Genomic DNA, 23,776 nt, shown 5'->3' with positions numbered 1-23,776 from the left:
CTAGTTTCTTTGTAAAGAGAATAGAGACTGCAGCAGAAGAGTTACTAATATATATGAATTCTTTATTTAACAGATTATTAAGTGTCTTTCAAAGAAGAAGAAGTTCATCTCAGAATATATTATAAAGAGAGTCTTATAATAATTCAGAGTTCTTATCATTCTTTTTCTCTAACTTAATACTGTGATTCATTTCAGAATCTTATAAGAGAAGTATATTTATAATATTATCTTATCAGAAGACATCTAGATATTCATGATATTATTGAGAGAGTTTTATACAAGAATCTGTTATTATAATATAAGATAACTTTTCTAGAGTCTTTTTAATATTAGTCAGACTGACAGAATAGATTGATATATAGTTCTACTATCAGTGATTTTAATGATGACTTCTTTTTCAGAGTATTTTATAAGTATTGACAGAGATCTGTGTAAGATTCATAGTCTTGTGAATATCATCTTCATGAATTCTATTATTAGTAGAGAATATCAAGCTTCTGTTTCAAGCATTCAGTAAGATGTCTTATTTAGATAGTCAGATAAGTTCTAATATAAGATTATAATCAAGATTATCAACTTCATATATATAGATATCTTCATATTGATGTTCTCTCATATCTATGTTTAGTTTCACTATATAACAGATATAAACATCTTTCAGATTATTAAATTCTGCAAGAAGTCAGAATTTTAATAAAGAGATACACTGAAGATTATAACATCTTACAACTGAAGATTTTATTATTGCATAGTAACATAGACTACTGTCTATCATGACTTTCATATTATATATATTATCAATCATAGTAGATATAAGAATTATATTCATTATCATCTTCTCTTTAAATTATTATTATCTGATCTCTTCAAGCTTCTGTTTACAAATTTGAACAGAAGCTAATCTTTTTTCTATTTCACTGAGATATTCTTATAATTATCTTCTGAATCTTTCTCTAATATAATATGATTAGTGTGAACAGACACTGATTCATTCTTTAAATGAGAAGACACTGATCTTTCTCTTAAGTATGAAGATATATAGATTAATTAGCAGTTGAAAGTAATATGTTCTAATTAGTTACAGTTAATACACACTTCACATTAACATTAATCAATGACTTCTTCAGAAGTGATCTCAGAAATCTGAAAGCCTGTTCAGATAACAGAGACTCTTGTTTATATATAAATATTCAAGTCTACTCAGTTTATAGCATCTGTATTATTATTGTTATTCTTCAGTGCAGATATATAAGTGACTGAAATGTAACATCTTCTATCACTGTTCTATATACTCTTGAGCTTAATAAGACAGTCATTCAATGTCTGAAGCTATGTGTAGAAGTCTTTATAAGTCTGATCTTTATCTACACTTACAAGAGTCTGTAAGAGTTTGAAAGTCAATATCTTCTTAAGTATGTTAATCTTTATTCACTTCTTTCAACATTGATTATCTACTTCTAGAATCTCAATATTAAAGTCAGAAATGAATATTATAAGAGAAGTATTTCTCTGTCAGATGCTCTGTAATTAATTTAATACTTTCTATTATATAGCAGTATCTCAGAACAGAATATCAAGATATTTGATAATATTATCAGATATTCATAACACTGATTTATATACTTTTATTCATAAATGAAACTTCTGTTTTATATGATTTTTTAATTATTCATTAATATATCAATCTTGATTAGTTAGTGAATCAATGATATCTTTATTCACACTCAGTTTTATAAGCACTTTTATTCTTCATAATAAGTAGAGAGTGAGATTGAAAGTATTAAAATATATAGAAGCATCTAAGCATTCTTTCAGTACTTTTATATTTAATTCTATAGATATTACAATTGTCTGTACAAGAGTTTCTTATTGAGATAATTATTGAATTTCTTTATATTAATATTATTAAGTTGTATACATATCAGCTATTTATTATTATTGTAATTTTAATATTACTTAAAGTCACTGTAACACTGTATCTATACTTATATTCAAGAGTTCTTTCATACTATCATTAGACATAATTATATTAATTGTTAAATATATGATATCTGTGAAATTATAATTATATAAATATCTTATACATCTGAGATATCAGAACTCTCAGATCTTTCACTGATATTCTCTTATAAAATCTTACTCTCTTTATAAGATCTTATTACAGAGTCAGAGTGACTGATAAGTAAGCTTCTATCTGAGAACTCAGTATCTGTTTAACTGTTTAACTGTTTCTCTATTTCTTATATATTATTATATATTCAAATATCTCAATGAATAATTATCTTGAATAAGAAGATAATATATGAATAATTGTTTCTAATAAGAAGATAATGAATATTTTTCTAGTATAAGAGGCCTACACTGAATAGATCAGTATAATATTATAGATCTTATATAATAAAGAGAAAAACATTAGAGAAGAAAAGAAAGAGAAAGTATGAGAATTAATAATTAAAGTGAATATTTATATGTGTATGTAGTGATGTATGGCCCCGGTGGCCGAATGTTAATGCGGCCACCCGGTAGCACCTTGGCGTGGGAAACCAAGGCGCGTGGGTTCGAAACCCGCAGGGATACATTAAATCCGGAACTCAAGCACCTCAGGTTTCTAATAAATACAGAGGTGTACAAATCGCTTCAATGAATTGCTCTATGTTCCTGGGCTGGGAAGTTATTATCGCATGTATTTAATTGTCACTCCTTTGTATTTTCCTATGTTCTTGTTATCTTGGCGTGGTCTCAACACCTGTATTTCCTCCTGTATAACCAACACTTGACCTGTATTTAACATCACGCAAGGACTCATCATAAGCTCCGCTTGCATATGAGTATAATGGAAGAATAATAATAATAATAATAATAAGTAGTTGTGGTTCGGAAGAACGTACGACTGTCGGATAATAACGCGGCCGCTTCCGAACTACTAGCGTACACATATGAGTGTAAAGAGGCCATAGCAGCCGCTAATTAATTTAGCATACAATATTACAATATATAAGAAGCCAGTGTACACCTGTAATCATACACTGGCTTAAGCAACCTTTGAATCACATCTGATAGCATGTCTAAAAATTAGTGAGAAGTGCAGGCTTCTTCAGAGTATGATAATTTCATCTACAAAGTAATTCATAGTTATCATGCCAGAGTGGTTCTAGAACATCTTAAAAAATAGTATATAAAGAGCAGTGAGTGAAAGAGCATCTGATTAATACTGCTTCACTTATTAAGAGAAAACTTCACACTCAGATGAATGTCATGTATATGAACAGATGAGATGTGAGAAAGAGAATGAGAGTAATGAATCAGATTTAAAGAAGTTCACTCTCTACTCAAAAGAAGAATAAAAAGAAGAAAGTGACTATCATCAGAGTCATATAATAATAACAGAAATTATATAATAATATAGTGATATAATGATATAGTAATAGAATAATATACTAATATAATAACACAGTGATATAATGATAGATATTATATAATTAACAAGAAATCACTGAAATGAATATCTTCTCTAGTTAATATAAATAACACTCTTCTCTGCTATCTGAACTGAAAGGTATACAGAACCTCTTAGAGAGTTTACTTAAAGCAGTAAGAAAAGCAGCTGAGACTGCTAAACTGAAATTGAAGCTTCATATATATACAAGAATTCTAAATGAGATTGAGGTCTTATGTATGCAGTGACAGGCTAAGATGAAAGTTAAACAATAATTAATATTCACTGCAGATCAAGTATTTACTATGAAGAGCTTCACTGACACAATCATCATCATTAATAAGAATAGAGAAAATCAGATCTTAGACCTACAGCAGAAGATTGAATATTTACACAGATAGATAACTATACTGAATCTGAAGATCTTATTATAATTATTCATAATCTCTTCAGAAGTGTACACATCATCAGAGATCACTGTGTAGAATGAGAATTTAAGCATGAAATATATCAAGCTAAGAGATCTATCAGAGCTATTAAGCTTTAATAATAACTGAAAAAATAATGCTGCAATCAGCTGACTAAGTCAGATGTGATTATATTATCAGATTAAACATGAACTCACAGACAGATAGTTAACAGAATTTCAACAAGTCTTAAGATCTGTTGTGTTTCTACATGAAAAAGTGAAGTCATTATAAATAGCTGATAAAAAGATGAATCTCACAGACTCAGAGTAATATTCATTCTTATAAATATGAAATGAGTTTTCCAAATGAATCTTGCACAACTTTGAGAAAGTGAATATGTGAGATAAGTATTACAAATACTTCACTAAGTGTAGATAAGTAAGTAATCTTATATTATACTTCACACACTTCAGCTTACACTATCTTACATTAAATAAAGAGCTTTTAACATCTTTCTGTTTATAGATCTTTATTCATGATCTTACATCTGAGTTGAGAGTAGAATGAAAATACTTAATCTCATAATCAGACACAGTGAAAGAAGTATACAATATTCTCATTGTACAGAAATAAGTAAGTCAATTATAACAGAAAATACTGTAATTGAGTATATCTCAGCAGAGAATGAGTAATCAGACTTCTATGACACAAGTCACACACTCAGATACAATGAATCTAGATCTGAATGCTATCACTAAAGCACTGAATCTCTTAAAAAAGGAATTCTCTGAGTGAAAATCTTGATATTACAAGTATTGAGCTTGCTTCAACTACAGATATCAAAATTACAGTGTAAAAGATTGCACTCAGCATACATAGTTAAGAGAAGCAAGAGAGTTAAAAAACTAGCAGAATCAATGAGCTTGAAGATACTCACTGATATTCTATAAAAAGTCTTCAAAGTGAAAGAGATGTCTGTATTAGATGACTCTCTGAATTCTGTAAATATCAAGAGAAAGCAGGCTTCTGACTGAAGTGTGAGTGAGAATGAAGTGAACACTCATCTCAATATCTTGAGACCTGAAATGTTAATATATAAGAGACACTTGAATAAGAATTGAGAGATGACTGCAAAAGTATTAACAGATATAGAAGCTTCTATATAATATATTAATAATTATATAATCTGAAGATTGAAAGAAGTTCACTGAGTGAAGAATCTCTGATATATAAGATTATCTGATAACTGATATCTGATATCACCTGTAAAAGTAAGAGTTCTCTTGCACTTCAGAGAATAATCTTACTATATTTAAGTATAAGAGCTGTAGAATGTGAAATATAATCTTATTCTCAGACTCAATTAATTTCAAAGATTCAATCTGCAGATTCAATGATGTACATGTTATATACAGTTGACTGATAGAAAGAAAATGATTTATACAATTTTATCAATTAATATGAGAAGAACATTTCATATCTCTGATATAGAAGGATTAAATCTGCTTATATACTAATAAGCAAAAAGAATGATTCACAAGATCTCATTTAAAAGCATTCTGTATGTAATACAGAACTCAGAAGTGGAGAAAATCAAGATAAAGAATATACAGAAGAACAAGTGTATGAAGAAGCTTCTGAAGAAGCATGAGAAGGTCTTCTGAATAGATCTTTCATCAGAATTGCTGTCAGAACAAGGATTTGTATATGAGATTAACACAGAGAATGCAAAACCAGTCAATCAGAATACATACTCTCTGTCACAAACACATCTCAAAGAACAGAAGCATCAGATCACAGATCTTCTAGAATATAATCTTATACAACTTTTATCAAGTACATGAGGCTTTTCAGTTCTATTCATAAAAAAGGCAGATGAGAAGTGACAGATGTGTATCAATTATTGAGCACTTAACAAGCTTATGATCAAGAATGAATATTCACTGTCACAGATTTAATAACAGTTGAATACAGTTGAAAACATCTAATATCTATCAAAGATCAATCTTCTCTCAGAATACTGATAGATCTGTGTAGATAAACTGTCAGTCCTGCAAATCATATTTAATACACAATGAGAAAAGTTCAAATTTCTGATAATGTCATTCAGTCTGACAAATGTGCCTGTCATCTTTCAAATAATGATGAATACAATTCTTCATAAACAGAATGAAACCTTATATCTTATATATCTCAATGATATTCTAGTCTTTTCAAACTCATACAACAAATATCTGAAGCATCTCAATAAAGTGCTTATAACTCTGACAGAGTATAAGCTCTATATCAAATCAATCAAGTGTGTGTTTGAAATGAAAGAGTTGAAGTTTATAGAATATGTAGTGAGTGATGACTGTATATATCTCATCTCAGAGAAATTGAATGTTATAGTAAATTGATCACAGCTGAGAAATGTACATCATGTATAATAGTTTCTTGAGTTAGTCTTATACTATCACAGATTCATCAAGAATTTCATATGAATATCTGTATCACTCTCAGATCTCTTAAGAGAAACAGATACAAATCTGTGAAAGAAGAAGTTTCATTCAATCATCTGAAATATTATATGTGAAGAGGCTTTTCTCACACTGAGAGAATATGTAATAATATTCTCAGTGTTTATTCAATCAGATCATGATAAACCTTTCTATATTAAGATAGATGCATCTGAATGAGCTATCAGAGACACTCTTCTACAGATGAGTAAGAATAGCAAGCTGCACTCAGTGATATATAATGATAGAAAACTATCAGATGTTGAGCTCAATTACTCAGTGTATGAAAAGAAATTGCTAGTGATTAAGCATACACTAGTGTTGTGAGATAGATATATCAATAACAGGCATATAATAACAGTGATCACAGATTATAAAAGCCTTGTTTATCTACAATCAACAACAAAATCTTTTAAACACTTAGTATATTGAATCTCAGAGTTTCAAGTGTACAATCTTCATATCAAATATCAAAAGAAATCAGATATCATAATATCTGACACAATCAGTCACAGACCTGATTTCATGAATGAGAGTTCTGTGAACCAGGTACAAGAAATATTTATATTAAATACACTGAGAGAATGTAAGAAATCAGAATGAGTGAACACTATAATCTCTCACTTGAAGAATGACAAGATATCAGATAACAAGCATCTCATGAAAGTAGTAGAAGAGATACTTCTGAACTTAAAGCTGAGAAAATTAAAAAACAACATTGTGCTTTATCATGATCTAGAATACACAGAAGCTTCCTATCTAGAATCTTCATTTAGATATGACTTAGTGACTCATATGCATAAGGAATTCAGTCACTTAGAAAGCTCTGAACTCATAAGTGTACTTAAATCAAGAGTATACTGATCAAGCATGACTGAGGACATTCAGATGTACACTCACAAGTGTCTGAATTGTCAGGTTGTGAAAGAATCTAAGAAAGAGTTAGAATGCAAGAAAGTGTAATATCAGATGAAGTGTACAATACAATCATTTAAATGATGAGAGATGAATCTCATAGACATATTACTGCAGATATCAAATAGAAATTGATGAATAATCACTGCTATTGATTATGCTACTGACTGGCCAGTTGTGAAAGCAGTTTCAGAGATGATAGAGAAGATAATAGCAAAGTTTCTACACAATGAGATCTATGTCAACTATGAAATGCTGCATGAGATTCTAACTGATAACAGTGTGAATCTTATAAGAGAAGCAGTGAGGCATTTCATGAGTCAGTTACAGACAAGATATTATAGAACAACATCATATCATTTACAGACAAACAGAAAGATGAAACACTTGAATGAAATCTTGAGTAACATGCTGATGAAATATCTAGTGAGCAAGCCTATGAGACTATAAGATGAATATCTCAGACAGGCACTATTAATCACATGAATTTGACAGCATGCAGTCTCTAAGCATTCATCATTCTATCTGTTGTATGAATTGCATCCGCGCATTCTGGAGAATGCTTTGAAAAAGATGAGAAAGAGAGCAGTTGTGAATGCAGCAGAAACAGCAGTTGCAGATGCAGCAGAAACAGTAGTTATAAACACAGTAGTAGCAGTTGCAGACACAACAGTCACAGACATGAAATCAAGATTGAAAGAGATCAGTCATACACATGCAAAAGCTAACAAGTTACTTCTGAACTGAGCAATTCAATCAAAAAGAATACAAGACTCACTTGTTAAGAAATCAAGTCTCAAGATGAGAACATGAGTTCTCATATATAATAAGAGTTCTGAGAAGTTTCAACCTAGGTGGTTTGAGTCATATAAAATACTCAAATCACATTCTCTGAGAATATATGCATTGAAAGAATCAGAGAGACAGATCTTACACAACTTAATCAATGATTCATAACTTATAAAAGCAAAGATACAAGACCTGAGTGAATTATGATTATTCACAGCACTATTATCAGTATTGAAAAAGAAGAAGCTTATAATTAAAAAGTCTCATGAAGTAAGAGAAATCATCAACACTTATAAATCAGATAATCTCAGTTATTCTGATCTTTTCATAATTATAAGAAAAGAATGAGAAGAAATGAAGAAATCAGATGAATATCACACTTTAATAAGTGATGAGACTGTAGCTGATCATATAATAACATGCTGCAGACAGCAGGTGCAATATAGTAAAGAGCAGTCTCAAAGCAGCAGACTTGTACATGAGTCAGATCACAGAAGAAAAAGAAATTCAGAGTTGAATTCAACTGTTTACACTAGTTTAATCACAGAGATCACAGAGAACAAACTATCTGAAACATTTATAAATATATGAAATTAAGTCATCTTGACCTCTGAGAACACTCAGAGATCAGATGAGATTAGTTTTAATGAGTTATTCACTGTAGTGATCTGAGCAGGTGAAGAGAGACAGTATAATATGTGAGACAGAATCACAAAAGATAGAAGCTGCTGAATCTAGTCATCAAATGCAGTATTATATAGAGATTGTATAAGAGTAGTGACTAACAGATAAAGAAAAAGCATAAGAAAAGAAAAGAGATAATGAATTGATCATCAACTGTAAGAATTGACTGCAAAAGACAAATATTATCATATATATCTCATTCATTTTCATACATTACATATTAATCTATTTCCAACATCATGTCATCTGAAAAACACTAAAAACAAAGAAAATCTCAAAACTTGAGATCTGTAAGAAATTCAAGAGCTGCAAGCTACTCTTGTAATAACACTGCATATATCTCTAATTTCTCTATCACTCTGCATACAACATTAATGTCATTTATCACAAGATTAGCTGGAATGTCAATATAGAAATGCACATGTGTATGTGTAGAGAAATTGAAGAAGAGCACAGAACTCACAGAATCAGAAGTCAGAGCAGAGAAGACAGAGATAGAAGAAACAGAAGAAGAAGAAGACACAGAATCAGATAAACAATGATGAGAGTTATTCAGAGCTGAATACTTATGACTTAATATATGCACAATCTTTCTCACAGAGAAGGGAGAGAAAGTGACAGAAGAAGCTTGAGAGTGAGAGAGAGTAGTCTCAGCAGCATTGTTATCTTCAATTAAAATAATCTCTGACACTGAAGCAACTAAGAACTATTATTAGTGTATAAAACTGTAAAAGCAGGGATAATAATTATCAAATAAACACTCACTGATCTTAGAATTGTACATGTAATTACAACATGCATGAGACTTCTCAGGAAGAGAGAGAGAGACACAGAGAAATACAGGAAGCAGAACACAGTGTGTGAACAGCTTATTTTCATGATAACATCTCAGACAAGGTGTACAAGTCTCATGTCTATGAGTGTAAAAGAGTATAACATCTGCATTCTTATTTCTGAAAACACAGATATCTTTCATCTGCATTATGAAGTTGAATGACAGATATTAGAGAATAGACTGATACAGATCTATCATTCTGAAGAAATTCACTAGAGCAGATATTCTTATAATATTGAACTTTACAGTTGTGAAAAGCTTCTTGATGTCTGTGAATATCATGACTTTGTACACAGTAAAACCTATAATGATTTCTTCTAAGAACAGAAAAATCAGTATTAGAAAGAAAAGATGAAAAAGAAAAAGACTTATAATTTTAACACTGTTAAGAGAGAGAGTGATTCTCTAGTATGAATAAACAATTATTTCATCACAAATATTTAAAATAAATGTAATAATCAGTGTCTGTGACTGAGCTTCAGATAGTTATGTTATACACAGTCTTCATATAATAAATTGTTCTGAGAGTCAGTAAGAAGGATAGAAGTGTATATACTGAGAAACATGATTTATCAAGTCTATACAATATCTTCTTGAAACAGGAAGAGCTGATAATGAAAGCAGAGACAGTAAAACCAGAGAGAGCAGAAGTAGCAGAAGTAAGAGTCACAGAAACAGAGGTAGCAGAAGCAGGAGAACCAGATACAGAAATAGATATAGAAGATTAAAAGAAAGCAGCAGAGAAAGAAACAGAAGAAATAGAGAGAGACACAGAAGACTCAGTCATATATAGCACAGATAATTTCTTCATTATCACATTCTTCAGATTCTCAATCAATGATTCAATATTGAGTTCACTATTATTGATAAATGCAGATCTGTCAACATATAAAGATTCTATATGAATAAAAACAAATATATCAGTATCTGTATTCACATAAAATCATGTCAGAAAACATGATCAGAAACTCACTGAGAAGAAGAAATAATCAAGAGTGTATAAGAAGATGAAGAAGATATATCTTCATTTATAATAATACATTATTCTGGTAATTATTAGAGAATAAATAAGTCCTGATCACATTTCACAATATATTACACTTACTGCTAATAAACTGTCTGATATGAGTATTACAATGATGCTTGTTATGAAAATGAGAGATCATTGTCAGAAATGTGTATAATGTGATAGATAGACAGATAGAAAGAGTTAAACAGAAGAAGAAATAGAAATCTGAAATAATAATGACATTTAATGATAATGATGATGAAGATGATAGTTGAAGAATGAGAAAAGTTAGTGAATGAGTGATATAATATAGTGAAAGTTTCTTTGTGAGAGTGTACACAGGACACTAGCTGAATCAGGGATAGGTCACACAATCATGAAACACTAGTGGCGAGCTAATCCGCATGAAGCTAGGGCGTACAATATGGTCACGTGGGCGTGACTGAATCTGGTGGGGGAGGATGTGGTTCGGAAGAACATACGACTGTCAGATAATAACGCAGCCGCTTCCGAACTACTAGCATACGCGTATGAGTGTAAAGGGGCCATAGCAGCTGCTAATTAATTTAGCGTACGATATTACAATATATAAGAAGCCGGCGTACGCCTGTAATCGTACGCTGGCTTAAGCAACCTTTGAATCACATAGTGATGTATGCAGTGAAGCTTTGAGATGAAAGAATATACATGTGTTCATAGTGGCTGAGAATTGATGATCAGAACATACACATTCATAGTGACTGAGAATCAGTGATCAGGAATGAGGTGGTAGAAATCTATAAAGTGTACGGAATAGTCTATATAATTGATCGGGCGCAGCCCGCCACAACTTGACCTTGCTAAGTGCGCCACTTGACCTCGTTATGTAAGCTGACCTCGCAAATGTGGCCCGTGCCACTACCTGACCTCGCTCAATACATCTTTTCTTGTAATTTGAAATCACTCAATTATTTATCATCAATTCTACAATCAATTCAAAATCAATTTAAAATCAATTTAAAATTAATTTAATACTGAAATTATTCTTGAATTTAATAATAAAGTAAGTATTTATATAATTTATACTGAATTGATTATTAATTGATTTTCAATCAATTGTTAATTACTTAAATATATAAATTGAATTTATTTTTATTACTATAATTAATTAATAATCAATTTAAAATCAATTTAAAATCAATTTAAAATCAATTATTAAATATTTTTATCTTAATATATTTTAAAATTCTGTAAAACATCTCTTTATATTCTATATGAATTTATCTATTCATTTAATTGATTATGAATCAGTTATACATGCTTTTCAATTGATTGATGAGCTGAATGAATGAATGAATAAGTGAATTGAAAGATTGAAAGTCAATTACTAACTGATTATTACTGTATTGTACGAGGTCAGGGTCATGATTATGTAATGAGGTCAAGTGGTGCACTTAGCGAGGTCAAGTTTTCTGCTTCCTGTGATCCCTGACACGGAACAGAGGTACCCACGCTGACTAAGCAGCTTCTTAATCACAAGGTGATGAACTCATTGGGAAGCAAAGTACAGAATGATAGCAACTTCTTCTGCTGACTATGCATTCATTGTTGCAGAGGATTTGGAAACTGTTCTGTAGATGTGCCTCTCCCTGAATCTGATGCTTTATATATATCGTCCCTCCATCACCGATGCCATTAATAGAAACTGATGAACACCCCGAATAATTTGAGTCCTCATAATTTAGATCCCGAGTGAGCGGTTCGATCACGATTGATCATGATGCTAGCTCTTGACATGACAACCAATCAAATTTTTGAGACATCGGATCCGATTCCAAGCGTGTTGGGTCATAAAAGCTGGCCTCTCACTCACTTGATGACTCTTGCTATCCAGTTTCAAAAGAAATCGGGAGAACAGGCCTATTTCAGCGCGAGTCGGATTGAATTATCATGCCTGGGATCGAGTGGACAGACAAGGAAAAGGCGTTTGCCGTTCATTTAGCCAGCGCGGGCATCATACACAATACCATCACAACTCTCATCACCAAGCGTGGACCTCAACAACGATCCAAGTCGGGTGTGGATTATGCGATTGGTAGACTAAAAGACGAGCATCTGACTTTGAGGTCACCTCATCAATGGAACTGCGGATATGCTGCTGAGTGGGTGAGGAGCTTGATCTCCGATGCCGGTATTCATCCCGGATTTCTCAAGCTTACGGATGAGGAGAATAGCATTATAAAACAGGTTAGTCGGTTGTTCAGTCGTGATCTGATTCATATTAACATTCAAAAGGCTCAACCGAAACTCACGCTCCCCCACTATTATCTACAAGCGAATACGTACACTGAGCCCCCTGCGTGCCCCGAACCAGCGGAGGATTCTTTATTTGAATGAGGTCAACATGTTTTAAATCAATGGCCACCGGCTTCACAATAAGCTGGGATGTGATCCTGCTGCGGAAGCATTTCAGCACGGTGGAAGGATGGAATCTTTTGGATGTATCTAAGCAGGTGGCGGAAGGTTGAACTGGACTGGAGACGGGCACTTTCATTCATGTGACTTCGTACCACTGGCGCTGTTTGAAACTAGAGCAGCGGGAGCTCAGGTTCTGTTGATAGAGCGGTGGAATTCGGAAAGCATTCTCTCCACAATCTGCTGTACTGCTTCTGCCATCTCAATCCCACCGATTGCCAGATTCTCTGTTCCCAGTCATCGTCTTCCATGCCCTTCCTTCGATTGCTGAGGGCAATCAGCCCCGCCAACCACTGTAGCTCATAGCGCGGCACTGTTTCCACAAGTACTGCCACAAAGCTGTAGCACAGCTCCATCACACCTTTCCTCACTGTTTTAGACCTGCTTCCCGCCATGGCGAGATACCAGCGCATATCCCTCCAGATGCAGTTCGGGAGTTCATATGGCCGGGTCAAAGCTGCCGGTGTTGTCGATGCTGTCTTCTCATAGATCAAGATGTCCATATAGAGACCCAGCGTCCGCGAAAGAGAGTCCAGCAGCCCTGCCTCTTGTGCAGCGCTCAACGGGAGACCGGTCCCTTTGACGCTGCCGCCGGCGCGGTGGAGCATATCATAAAGGTGCTTGATATCCGATCTGTTGTTTTCTATCTTCTCGGCGGTGCAGAGAGTACGACCCGCCCTTGGATCCTGAACACTGTTTGAAAAATCAAGACAGCAATTACCTGATATGCCTAGCAGTTCACGGAAATAGCCAAAGTCATTACGAAGATGCTGATAGTCCTCGGAATCCACCCTTGTAATCCTGTCCAGGTAGAGCAGGAATGGAGGGGGGATGTTGTTGATTGGAAAAGTCCCAGTATCTTCAGCAACCTTCTGAAATGCCGCCCAGGAGAGATTGGTCCCGAGAAGGTAGATGAGGATGTGGCCCAGAGCTTTAAGATTGGCATGCATCTTTGATCGACAGCTGGTCACTTCAGCACAATCAAAATCAACAATGAACATCTGGTGACGGTGCAGGCGGGTGGCGCCTAGCGCCAAAGTGTGTGGTGAGAGATCTTGATGAATCACCGACCGTGAGTGGATGTGCTCCAATCGCCGAAGCAGCTGGTCCGCCAGGTGCAATACCGTCCCGAGGCTAAGTCGCCGTCCGGCTTGGTCAAAGAGTGACTCCAGGGTGGGGCCATGTGTGTCGACAACAATGGCTGCATCTACCTTGTCCGCGAAAGGCCATCCAGACCAGTGCAGACGAGGGATGCCTGGCGTGCCCGCTAGCCGACCTAGAATATACCCCTCCGCGGCCACTTTCCGGCTGCCGTGGACGCCTCTGCCAAACTTGACGACGGCGGCTTCTCCTGTAAAAGTATCGCTTGCTGTTGGATGTTGGTCAGCAAGCACTACCAACATGCCCTTGGAACATACCCATAAAGGCACTGCCTGTTCCCGGTACCCGGGAGGATACCCTGTAGTTACCAACGTAGCATGGAGACATCTTCACAAAGGCCATTATCCTGAAGATCAAAGAGAGCTGTGTGTTTTCTGCGATACTTTTCAGGAAGGTCTAGAGATATTGATGAACACTGGCCGGGCCACAAACAGTGGAGTGCATGGAGCAGGGAAGTCTATGAGTGGATTAGATCAAGCGGCAAAATATGGCAACGAACAGGGCCAGGAACGACTTCATGTTAAAGATGTAGATATACCTGCTGGAGTAGGGATGACCACGGCTTCCACGAAACTTGGCCAGCAGAAGAGGTGCAATGGGAGGAGCAGGGATGGCCACTGACTCTGAGAAACTATGCCATGAACTCTTAGAGGAGCAGGGCAAACAAATGCATTGGGGAGATCCTCGGAATTCAGCAAATCATGCCGTGGAGCAGGGACAGAATGAGCCACAGGGAGAACCATCACTTTCCGTAAGTCAAGCCGTGGAGTAGGGATGACAAGAGCCGCAGGGAGAACCACCACCTTCAAGAAACCATACTGTGGAGCAGGGACAAGCCAGTGGAGTAGGGAAACAGAGTGGAACAGGGACTGCCACTGGTGATCCATTGAAACAAACAGGGATAATTGCGAGACCAGGGAAAAATAATTGGAACAGGGACAGGCATGGCTTTCCCAAGAGAGTAGGGAAACAAAAGGGAATAGGAAGAGTCACAATCCGACAAGAATAGTGAATAGGAACAGGGCTGATGGGTGGAACAGGGATAGCCATGATTCTACATGGCTTAAACAGAGCCCGACCAGGGGATCCCACGTGGAACAAGGGATAGCCATAAGTTGAGAAGGCATGTCAAAAATGCATAGAGGAGTAGGGATGCTGAACAGAGGGGGGCAGACCATGACTTTGAAAGAAGAGGTCACCAGATGATAGACAATAGTGAGTATAATAATCAAGCACACCTGGCTTCATGCTTTAGCCAGCAACATATGTTCAACTGTTGGATTGAGATACTCTTTATGAAACACTTGTCTATCTGATGGAGCGCTGTGAGCATAATTCATGACTGTGGCTTGTTGAAGGATGTGCAGGTCCCAACATATCCTATGATTGGCGTTTTGAACATGTGATCCAGGAACTGCCTGAGCCGTCCCAAAAATACCCGGGAATCATGTTGCTCATAGGGAGAAAGCACAAGAATGCTGCCTTACAGCAGCTTTGCAAAGCCAGATACCACAGCACCAGTGAGCACCGGCCAGAGATCAGCCTGCGGGCAGACAATTCCTCCCTCAGCTCAAAGTATCCCCAGCTCTTTGCTGACTGCAACTTGAGCCGGCGGGATATTCTTCCATCATTTGATGACCCAAAGCTCTGCCACTGCCATGAGATGATCCCAGTCAACTGGCCTAGAGCCTGGCACTGAGACCCCTATGACATTGTGCTGTCGCGCCTGGTGTTCCTCTTCTGCGATGTCCTCTGTCTCTTTGCAGATGACCTTGGGGGGCTGGCTGCCTCCCAGTCGCTGCTGGAACGGTGGGCGGCCATCGGATCAGCGTCAAGTCTGCCACGGTCCATCCGCCCCCGCGTCATCATCGTCACCAGGGGCGGGGCTGTGATGGGGAACATTCTCGAGGAGAATCAGTTTATTGACAATCTCTTCCGTCCGGACAGTACCTCCCGCCTCCTGTCATCCTTTGCGGATGTGCGGTTGTCCCATCTTCAGCCCGCCGAGCTTTCTCCTGAGGCCCAATATCTTGATCTTCAAGGAGACATGATGGAGGAGCTGCACGCAGCCAGGCGGGTGTGAGAAGTCACTCAGTTGATGTTTTCAGCAACACATCTGAGCAGTCTGTTCTCAGATGCATTGCAGAACATGGCTGGCAATGCCCTCATCACTTTCAACTTCATCCAGTCCTCACAGCGGATGCATCTGCTGAACAGGTCCTTCTCATCACATGTATCAATGTTTCTTGCACAGGCTGTTTGTATGCGGGCCCCATACAAAGCAACAGCATTATATGTAGCATCCGCGATCTTGATAGATGCCTATCCTCCAAAGACACATAGTGAGCCCTTCCTCTCTCCTTCTGTTCTGATCTAACCTTCTTGAGATTTCTGCCCACGCACTCTCTTCCAAGCATTGTATCACGCGCATGTCTTTAACACCCTACATCAAGTATATGAAGACTGTTCCTTTGCCAAACTGCAGTGCCAGGAGATTGAAGATTTCTTGAAAGTATTCTTCAACACAATGATCAACAACAATGAGTTCTTCTCAGAAGTCCATCATTACAATCTGAGCCAGAGTAGAGAGCAATGAAAGGGACTGAAACTGAGCTTTACATGCTCTTGATGCCTGCTTCAGTGTCATCAGCATCCTTTACCATGCAGCCACTTCATCTGTGATTATTGCACTCAGAAATACAGTGAACAGTTTGAGGGCTCAGAAGATGAATTCATGATCAAGAAGTGCCTTCCATGCAAAGAGCTTACCTGCTTGAAGGTGAGGGTGAAACCATCTACCGCGGGTGTTCGGATAATCAGTATTGATGAAGAAGGCATCCATGTGATCATGCCCTTGAATGTCCTTGAAATGATGCAGGCTTATATTCCCCATCTGCCGCTTCACTATCTGGTTGACTTCTGGGGTGGAACAAGCACAGGTATGCAATCCCTGCCTGTTCTCCTTTCTGTTCTGACAAGGCCTTTGCCTTTACCCCGAAGCTAACACACCAGATAGAAGGCAATGTCGCACTGAACATGAGGGTCTGTCAACATGATGTAAAGGACACAAAGTCTGCTTGTCTGAAGCAGATGAAGCTTTTCTTTGAGAAGAACCAAAAGGTTGGAATCACAAAACCACATCGCCTGGTGAAGGCCCTGTGGGCAGATGGTGTATACAAAAGCAAGAACATAGATAGTGTTTACATCCACCACTTCAGACCCACACTGCGGATGCGCAACACCCCACGATCAAATATATCAGCCTGGAAAGTGGCCATCATAACCAGCACCATTGGCGACAGAGCCCCAGTCCTGATTATGAATTATAACAGTGAAACATCTCCTGGAAGAAATCACAGTATAGCGCCTCTCTATTTGATTTTTAGCTTCTAGCTGACAAAGACCTTGTAGGGTATCAATATGCCCAAACCAAGAGTGATGATGATCCGCTTGTCTGGCAGGTGTGAGTGTACATCCTTGGCCTGTCTCTCAGACCAAGCTAACTTTTGAATTCGCAGCAGGCGGGTGACCACAGCCGTTCCAGAGTACATCTCTTCTCCATCATGAGCATCTGATATCTGACAGAGAGATAGCTTGTTTCCATCAGTCAATATACCCAGGGTTGGGAGTCTTCAGAATGGCGGCACTCATCCACACAACAACAACCCAGTTCACATGGCGCTGTCAGAAGCCCAGCACCTCTGGCCCACGACAAAACCAGATGTTGTGATCTCGCTAGGTACGGGGTCACAGTCACTTGTGCAGTCACCAAAGACGTCCAGCTTTCAGAATGTATTTGTGGATGGGTGGCTCTCCCGGGGCTACCGGGCCTTCAACGCGTCATATGATGGGGAGGAGTCCTGGCGGGAGATCTGGAACCTCCTTGATCCACTGACGCAGAAACAGTTTATGCGTATCAACTTTCCATTTTCAGGAGCACCACCGGCGATGAACGATGCAGACGCCACGGAATCCATGTCACAGTGGGTGCGGAAGCAACCCCGGAAAAGGATAGAAGAAGCACTCATCCTGCTACTGGTGTCGTGCTTCTACTTCATATTGGACGCCGTGCCAGATTTCCATTCTGGTCTATTCTACTGTGTTGGCTCCCTTCAGTGCCGCGCGCCACCGCGGCCTATCATCCAGGCTTTGTTATCATTACGCCCCACCACTCTCTGCTTCTACAAAGACAGCTTGAACTTAGGCTTCTGCCTGGCGGAGGAGGATATATGCGAATCTTGCCAGCGCTACTGCCGGCCGGTTCGGTTCTGCGTTCGAGATCTCAAGGAGACAGTCACCCTCGCCCTGTGTCGTGATGATGCTATACATGAAGTAAGCATGTTCCCAAACACCATCCAGTGGTTTATTGACCAGCAGGATCTGGAGAGTAATTTTGGACTCGAGAACCATGGTGTTCCATTTCACATTCAGTGCAGTGAGTGCGAGCGGAGAGTCAGGGGGCAAGGAAGAAAGTGGAAGTATATAGAAATGTGATCTATCACTGGGAAAGGATTCCAAATCAGTCCGACAGCTAGGGCCGAAATATTCCCCTTTCAAATTACCTTTGCAAGTAGTACTCTTTCTGCGGTATGGATTTTGCATGCATGAGGTTCCTATATTTCCTATTGGACTAAGGCTTTCTCGCACTGCCAAGCCTTCCGGCATCGCGAGTATAACATACTACAGTGGTGGCCCAGATTTGATACCATCCAATAGAGCTTCCTCCAGCTAGTTCCGCTCGCTGCATGTATGACCACTGCCATCATGCTCTGGCTGCTGAAACTGAAATTTTATCCGGCCGGAATGTCTGATGCTGTACCTAGATAAGCCAATCAAATTGAGCAAGATATCCGATAGGCTAACCTCGAAAAGCAAGGAATTAAGCGAGTTGGAACCATGAGCATGAATTAAATAAGGCCTGTAGTCTGAGTCTTTTGATTTTGAAATTCTTTCTCCAGTCTCTGGCATAGATTGACTGAAAATAGCAGATCTAACTTCACCCGACCCCAAACAGCAGCGGCATTTTACAGGCCGGCCATCCTCATGGTATGTGTCAAAGAGAGTTAAACTGATTAAGTACACAGCTGATGATCCTCAAGACCATGAATGAGCCAACAGGAACCATTGCCACCATGCATGATAAAGCACAACATGGGAATCTGGCAAACGTGACTGACTTTGTTGTCAATTTTCTTCATGAAAACCTTCGAAGAATCGCACCGAGTGCTGGCATCCAGCAGGAAGTCAAAACTGCCTTCCAGCCACCCAGGACAAGCCAGGCATTATTCATAACACTCGGAGGAAGTATTGTTGTGTTTGGCAGAGTCTCAGCAACTCAAGACATCAATGAGCTACGAAACACACTGGTCGAGGAAGTCACCCAGAAGGCTGTTGCTCAGGGAGGACGTCGCAAGGGATTTGCATTTGCAACCTCAAGGGGTGGAGGTCTGAAGTGTCAGTTTTTTGAGGTTCGGGGTGCGGCGGATTTTGATCCCATACCTAATGAGCCCTTGGATTTTGATGCTGATGAAGCAAGAATTGTGGCGATTTTAGAGCACTGCTTAGAGTATTTTAATGTCTAAGATGCAACAAGAGGAGGATCAATTCCTTTGTATTTCTACCGACCAGATTCATTCTTTAATAGCTCAAAAAAGCTAGTTCATCAAGGTATTTTTAAGATCTGTCTTCTGGGACACAACAAAACCAATATGTATGGGTATAAATGGGAAAGTTCGTGCCCACCACATTCCTATAACATTATGCACCAACTCCTCTCGAAGTATTGTGCATCCTGATGGAGTTTGGGGTAGCCATTGCCCATTAACCTCAAACTATGGTTATTAGAATAGATGCCATCTGTACATAGAGCAGAATGGACTGACCTGGAGATAAGGATACTTGAAGCCAAGTGGCACGGTACAAACCTGGAACTTCACCTGCCGGGGAGGTTGAGGGAAATGAACAACATGATCTCTCTCATCTTTTGAATCAAGTCTGATTTCTGTAATTCCAAGCCGGCTGGTATCCACTTCTAGTGCAATCTTCTCAAGGTTCGCAAACGGAATGTATGTTGCCTTTGCGATGTGGATGAAAGGATTGCCAGGAGTGAGTTCTAATGCTGAGAATCCACAGTCAACCCAGCAATTATTCGGGGGAAAGGGTGTCTTGGAGAAGAAAGGCTCTGGCCCAGTTCGATTGGACGGAATAATTGCACGGCATTTCTGAGACTAAAGAAGTCAGCTAGGATCGCATTGCATTCTATAGCCAGGTAGTTACGTACGTCGCAGATAATCCGCAAGCACTGGAGTTCTGTAGCTCTGATTTCAGATATCTCCGCATGGAAGGGTCGAACAGGAGTGTCCAAAGCCCAATGTGGTTGGCCGTTTCTCTGTTCAAAAGAGATGTCCACAACACCGATTCCATCACTTTTGATGGCAAGATACTTGCTATCATTAAGCATGTAGTCCACCAAATTGTCGCCCTCGGTATCGCTGTCTGTAGGATTGGAGACATGATGGATATATGATCGTCGTCCGATGTTACGACAATGAATCCGTATGGCAGGGCTTCGAATTTTTGACTCTTTGATTGTGAATCTCTCAGTTGGGATGATGAGAGGAGTATCCCTCTTGCCTGTCAGCTGAGATGCGGTTTCCAGAACAAACAGTAATCGGCCAATATCATGTTCAAGAATCATATCCCAAATCTCTTCTGGTAATCTCTGGAAAAAAGGCGTTTGACGATCGCCTGGTAGGGGCCGGAGCAGAAATCCATGTATGAACATCCACAAATACTTGGCGAAACTCATCAACTGATCAATATATGTAGTCTCTGAGTGCGGTATCACCTTCTCTGCGTAGTTCGGGTCATCCTTCTTCGGCTGGGGGTAGTAGAAAGCACCATGTACACTGGTCTTCGGCGCAGATCGTGCGAGGAAAGTCGGTTCGATCAGATCTAGTAAGTGATACAGCTTTGTTGTGGAAAGCTGTTCAACAAACTCAAGGCATCTCTTATGTAGAAGCCACGCTCTTTGCAAATAGCTGATCTTGGGGTAGCTCCGGCCTTGAATAAAACAAAGATCTCCGACTTTAATTTTATGAGGAGGTTCCCATCTGGGACTTTTCATCATGACGGCTTCTTGAGTTCGGTCTAATGGCAAGACTCGATAATGCTCAGTTTGGGATATAACCACGTTATGCTCACATAGTGGACAAGGGAGATAGTAGTATCTATCCATTTTAGCAGGCAGACAGAATCTGATCTTTTGCTTTACCAAAATAGTGGTGAAAACATCTGGAAGAACAGAAGCAAGGAGATTTGTAGTACAGTTTGATCGCTGCCAAGCCCCTTCATCCTTGCACCAGAAGCTGTCACGTGCCTTTGAGCATGAACCATGAATTCCTTGATGGGAGTATCCTACATTGACATTTCATTGTTAACCTCGCCTTAGGCCCCTTCTACCACAGTTCTCATGTTTGTTCATAAGACCTCCGAAGCTTGCCTATTTTTCGCAATTTGTACAGAAGAAAAAGCCCACCACTGATCACAGTTGAAGAGCCAGTGATTACAACAGCAGCGATCGCGGTTGCTGACCAATGACCCTCTTTGGCGGTGTATATGTTGATCAACGTAGCAACCAGTCCGGCGATGGAGTTGAGCAAGCTAGGGCTAGAACTGTTATTCAAGCAATGGACCAAATCCATCATTTACTCTCTTACATGAAAAGCTGATCAACAAGCCAGATATAATTCCCTCGCCAGGTGCAACCGAGCCAAAATAACCCCAGCCATCCTGCCGAGATAAAAAGGCAAGAGATGGCCAACAGCAAAGGGTTTTGAACAGGACCAAGGTTTGGAAGATCTTTCCCAGATTTAACAAGGTAGCTTTGCACTGCTCGGGATAGAGGATGATTTTGAAACGTGCCTGGGAGAATCAAATAAGCTGCGAGCAGAAGCCAATTGAAAGCTTGAGCATAAAGAGCATATTTTCATGGGATGCGGTCCAACGCCAGCAGCATGTCAACATATGCAGTAGAATGGTGAGTCGCCATACTGGTGTATTCGAGTTGTTTCTCAAGCAGACAGTTAGGATTTCTCTACCACTTTATATATTTCAGACACGCCATCATTTATCTAGGAATGCCACCATTTTGAAGCCGTGGTGGCTAACTAGCTTTGTCACATGACCTCACTCCGTTCTACTGCTTCCTCAAACCGGAGCTCACAGGCTGATGTCTTCTGGCATTAACCAACTGACCACGAAGTGTTTTGGCTTTGTTGCCGGTGTGACAAGCTCTAACTGGGAATGCCTGTGTCTGTAATGTGAGGACCTGCGCATTTCCTGACCAGGCCTAGCGCTCCGGCGCCTGCTTCCTGGTAGCTCTTGGCGTGCTGCATGCCATATAAAGCCCGACCGACCTCCCGCTGCTGGGAGACCATCTTCTTTCCCACCCCATCCTCTTCTCTTTTTCTTTTCCTTTCTCTCGCTCCCCCTCTCTCTCCTCCCGCTGGCATGTCCCCATGCCGCCCTCCTTGTCCGGCGCCCCGCCCCACTTTGGTTTCTCCCCTCCCGGCTCCGCGGTTCATCATTGAGCCAGCTTGTCCTTCCCCGTTTCCTGAACCGTCCGATCATTTGCTCTCGCAGGAGCGGTGTTCTCTGCTTCCATGGTTGCCTGCTGTCCCGCCTGGCAAAGGCTCGCGGGACTGGATCGGACGGCCGCTTCTCGAGCGAGCAAGCAGTTGTGTGAGGTCTTCTCCCAACGGACAGAGCCAACCCACCTCCCTGGCTTCTCGGAGTTATTCGGGCCAGCTGCGCCCTCAGCTGCTGTGCCGCGCCACCTCGCAGGGGAGACAGGCATGTGCGTCTCAGTTGGGGGCGGTGTCGCGCGGTGATCTCCGGCGTTCCCTGGCATTCCAATCACAGTCGGTGCTGGAAGGGTGATTTTCAGACTGGAGATCAACCTGCAGAATGGTCAGCTGGGACAGTGTTTTTAGCTGTGCTGTGCCTCGCATCTGAATGCATGATGCACCGCTGGACCAATGGCAAAAATGCCTCTCCCACATGATTATGAGGAGGAATGTCTGTTCGGGGGAAATTTTAGCGAGCTTCAGCCAGCCCGCGATGATGCCCTTCCCCTCCCTCACGCACTCTGACGCGCATGGACCGGACTAGCTGATTTTTTGGCTCTCCGACTTTCCATGGCTTTCGATGACTTTGAGGGGGCGGATCACGGGAGGCGAGAATCAAGAGGGGATGAAAAGGGCTTAAGGAAGCGGGGGTGGGGGTTCCTGATCCAGCAGCTGCGCCGCGCGATCAGCGAATCCATGGTGGTACGGTTGGGAGAGATGAGGAGAAGATGAGAAGATGGAAGGGGAAAGCACGGAGGCATGGGAGACCAAGGACATATAAGGAAGCGATGCTCGCCCCTTAAGCTGGCCTTCCCTCCGAAACACCCACCATCTTATCATATTTCTTCTAACCTGCCCAACGCCAGTGATCGCAACCAGTGGCCTCTACAGTGGCCTCTACATCTTCGTTCACCAGAATGAGCGCCCGGTCTACCAAGCCAACCCCCGCAACCACCCC

General features: G+C 39.7%; 5 protein-coding genes across 7 annotated transcripts; 2 read left to right on the top strand and 3 right to left on the bottom strand.

Annotated features, from left to right (window-relative positions):
• Positions 1-12,505: 12,505 nt before the first annotated feature.
• On the top strand, positions 12,506-12,952 carry BDBG_03222 (uncharacterized protein; the record flags this gene model as incomplete). Its single annotated transcript, XM_002626012.1, has 2 exons — positions 12,506-12,802; positions 12,851-12,952. The coding sequence occupies 2 exons, from the start codon at positions 12,506-12,508 to the stop codon at positions 12,950-12,952; spliced, it is 399 nt and encodes a 132-aa protein (XP_002626058.1).
• On the bottom strand, positions 12,807-14,594 carry BDBG_03221 (casein kinase). The gene is made up of 2 exons (XM_031721162.1): positions 14,449-14,594; positions 12,807-14,399 (listed from the first exon to the last, which is right to left on the bottom strand). Exons 1-2 carry the CDS (start codon positions 14,531-14,533, stop codon positions 13,144-13,146), a joined length of 1,341 nt encoding a protein of 446 aa, XP_031577604.1. The 5' UTR covers positions 14,534-14,594; the 3' UTR covers positions 12,807-13,143.
• Positions 14,595-15,638: 1,044 nt separating this feature from the next.
• BDBG_03220 (phospholipase) lies at positions 15,639-19,773 on the top strand (the record flags this gene model as incomplete). Its single annotated transcript, XM_031721161.1, has 9 exons — positions 15,639-15,711; positions 15,958-16,270; positions 16,895-17,130; positions 17,208-17,522; positions 17,603-17,654; positions 17,710-17,736; positions 17,812-18,626; positions 19,206-19,237; positions 19,291-19,773. The coding sequence occupies 9 exons, from the start codon at positions 15,639-15,641 to the stop codon at positions 19,771-19,773; spliced, it is 2,346 nt and encodes a 781-aa protein (XP_031577603.1).
• On the bottom strand, positions 17,992-21,894 carry BDBG_03219 (the record flags this gene model as incomplete). 3 transcript variants are annotated; one of them, XM_031721159.1, is made up of 5 exons in its annotated part: positions 18,138-19,638; positions 19,691-20,022; positions 20,074-20,412; positions 20,472-21,607; positions 21,729-21,894. In XM_031721159.1, 4 exons carry the CDS (start codon positions 21,892-21,894, stop codon positions 19,846-19,848), a joined length of 1,818 nt encoding a protein of 605 aa, XP_031577601.1. In that variant the 3' UTR covers positions 18,138-19,638; positions 19,691-19,845. The 3 variants fall into 3 exon arrangements, with proteins under 3 accessions (XP_031577602.1, XP_031577601.1, XP_031577600.1); XM_031721158.1 differs by having other exon boundaries at positions 18,179-19,638; positions 20,074-20,418; XM_031721160.1 differs by having other exon boundaries at positions 17,992-19,638; positions 19,691-20,418.
• Positions 21,895-22,775: 881 nt separating this feature from the next.
• BDBG_03218 (uncharacterized protein) lies at positions 22,776-23,390 on the bottom strand (the record flags this gene model as incomplete). Its single annotated transcript, XM_002626008.1, has 3 exons — positions 22,776-23,151; positions 23,220-23,271; positions 23,339-23,390. The coding sequence occupies 3 exons, from the start codon at positions 23,388-23,390 to the stop codon at positions 22,776-22,778; spliced, it is 480 nt and encodes a 159-aa protein (XP_002626054.1).
• Between the last annotated feature and the right edge of the window lie 386 nt (positions 23,391-23,776).

This window comes from Blastomyces gilchristii (assembly GCF_000003855.2).
Source record: "Blastomyces gilchristii SLH14081 genomic scaffold supercont1.5, whole genome shotgun sequence".
NCBI classification, from domain to species: Eukaryota; Fungi; Ascomycota; class Eurotiomycetes; order Onygenales; family Ajellomycetaceae; genus Blastomyces; species Blastomyces gilchristii.
Note: the sequence above shows the minus strand (reverse complement) of the source record. Positions and strands in the feature narration are given on the sequence as shown.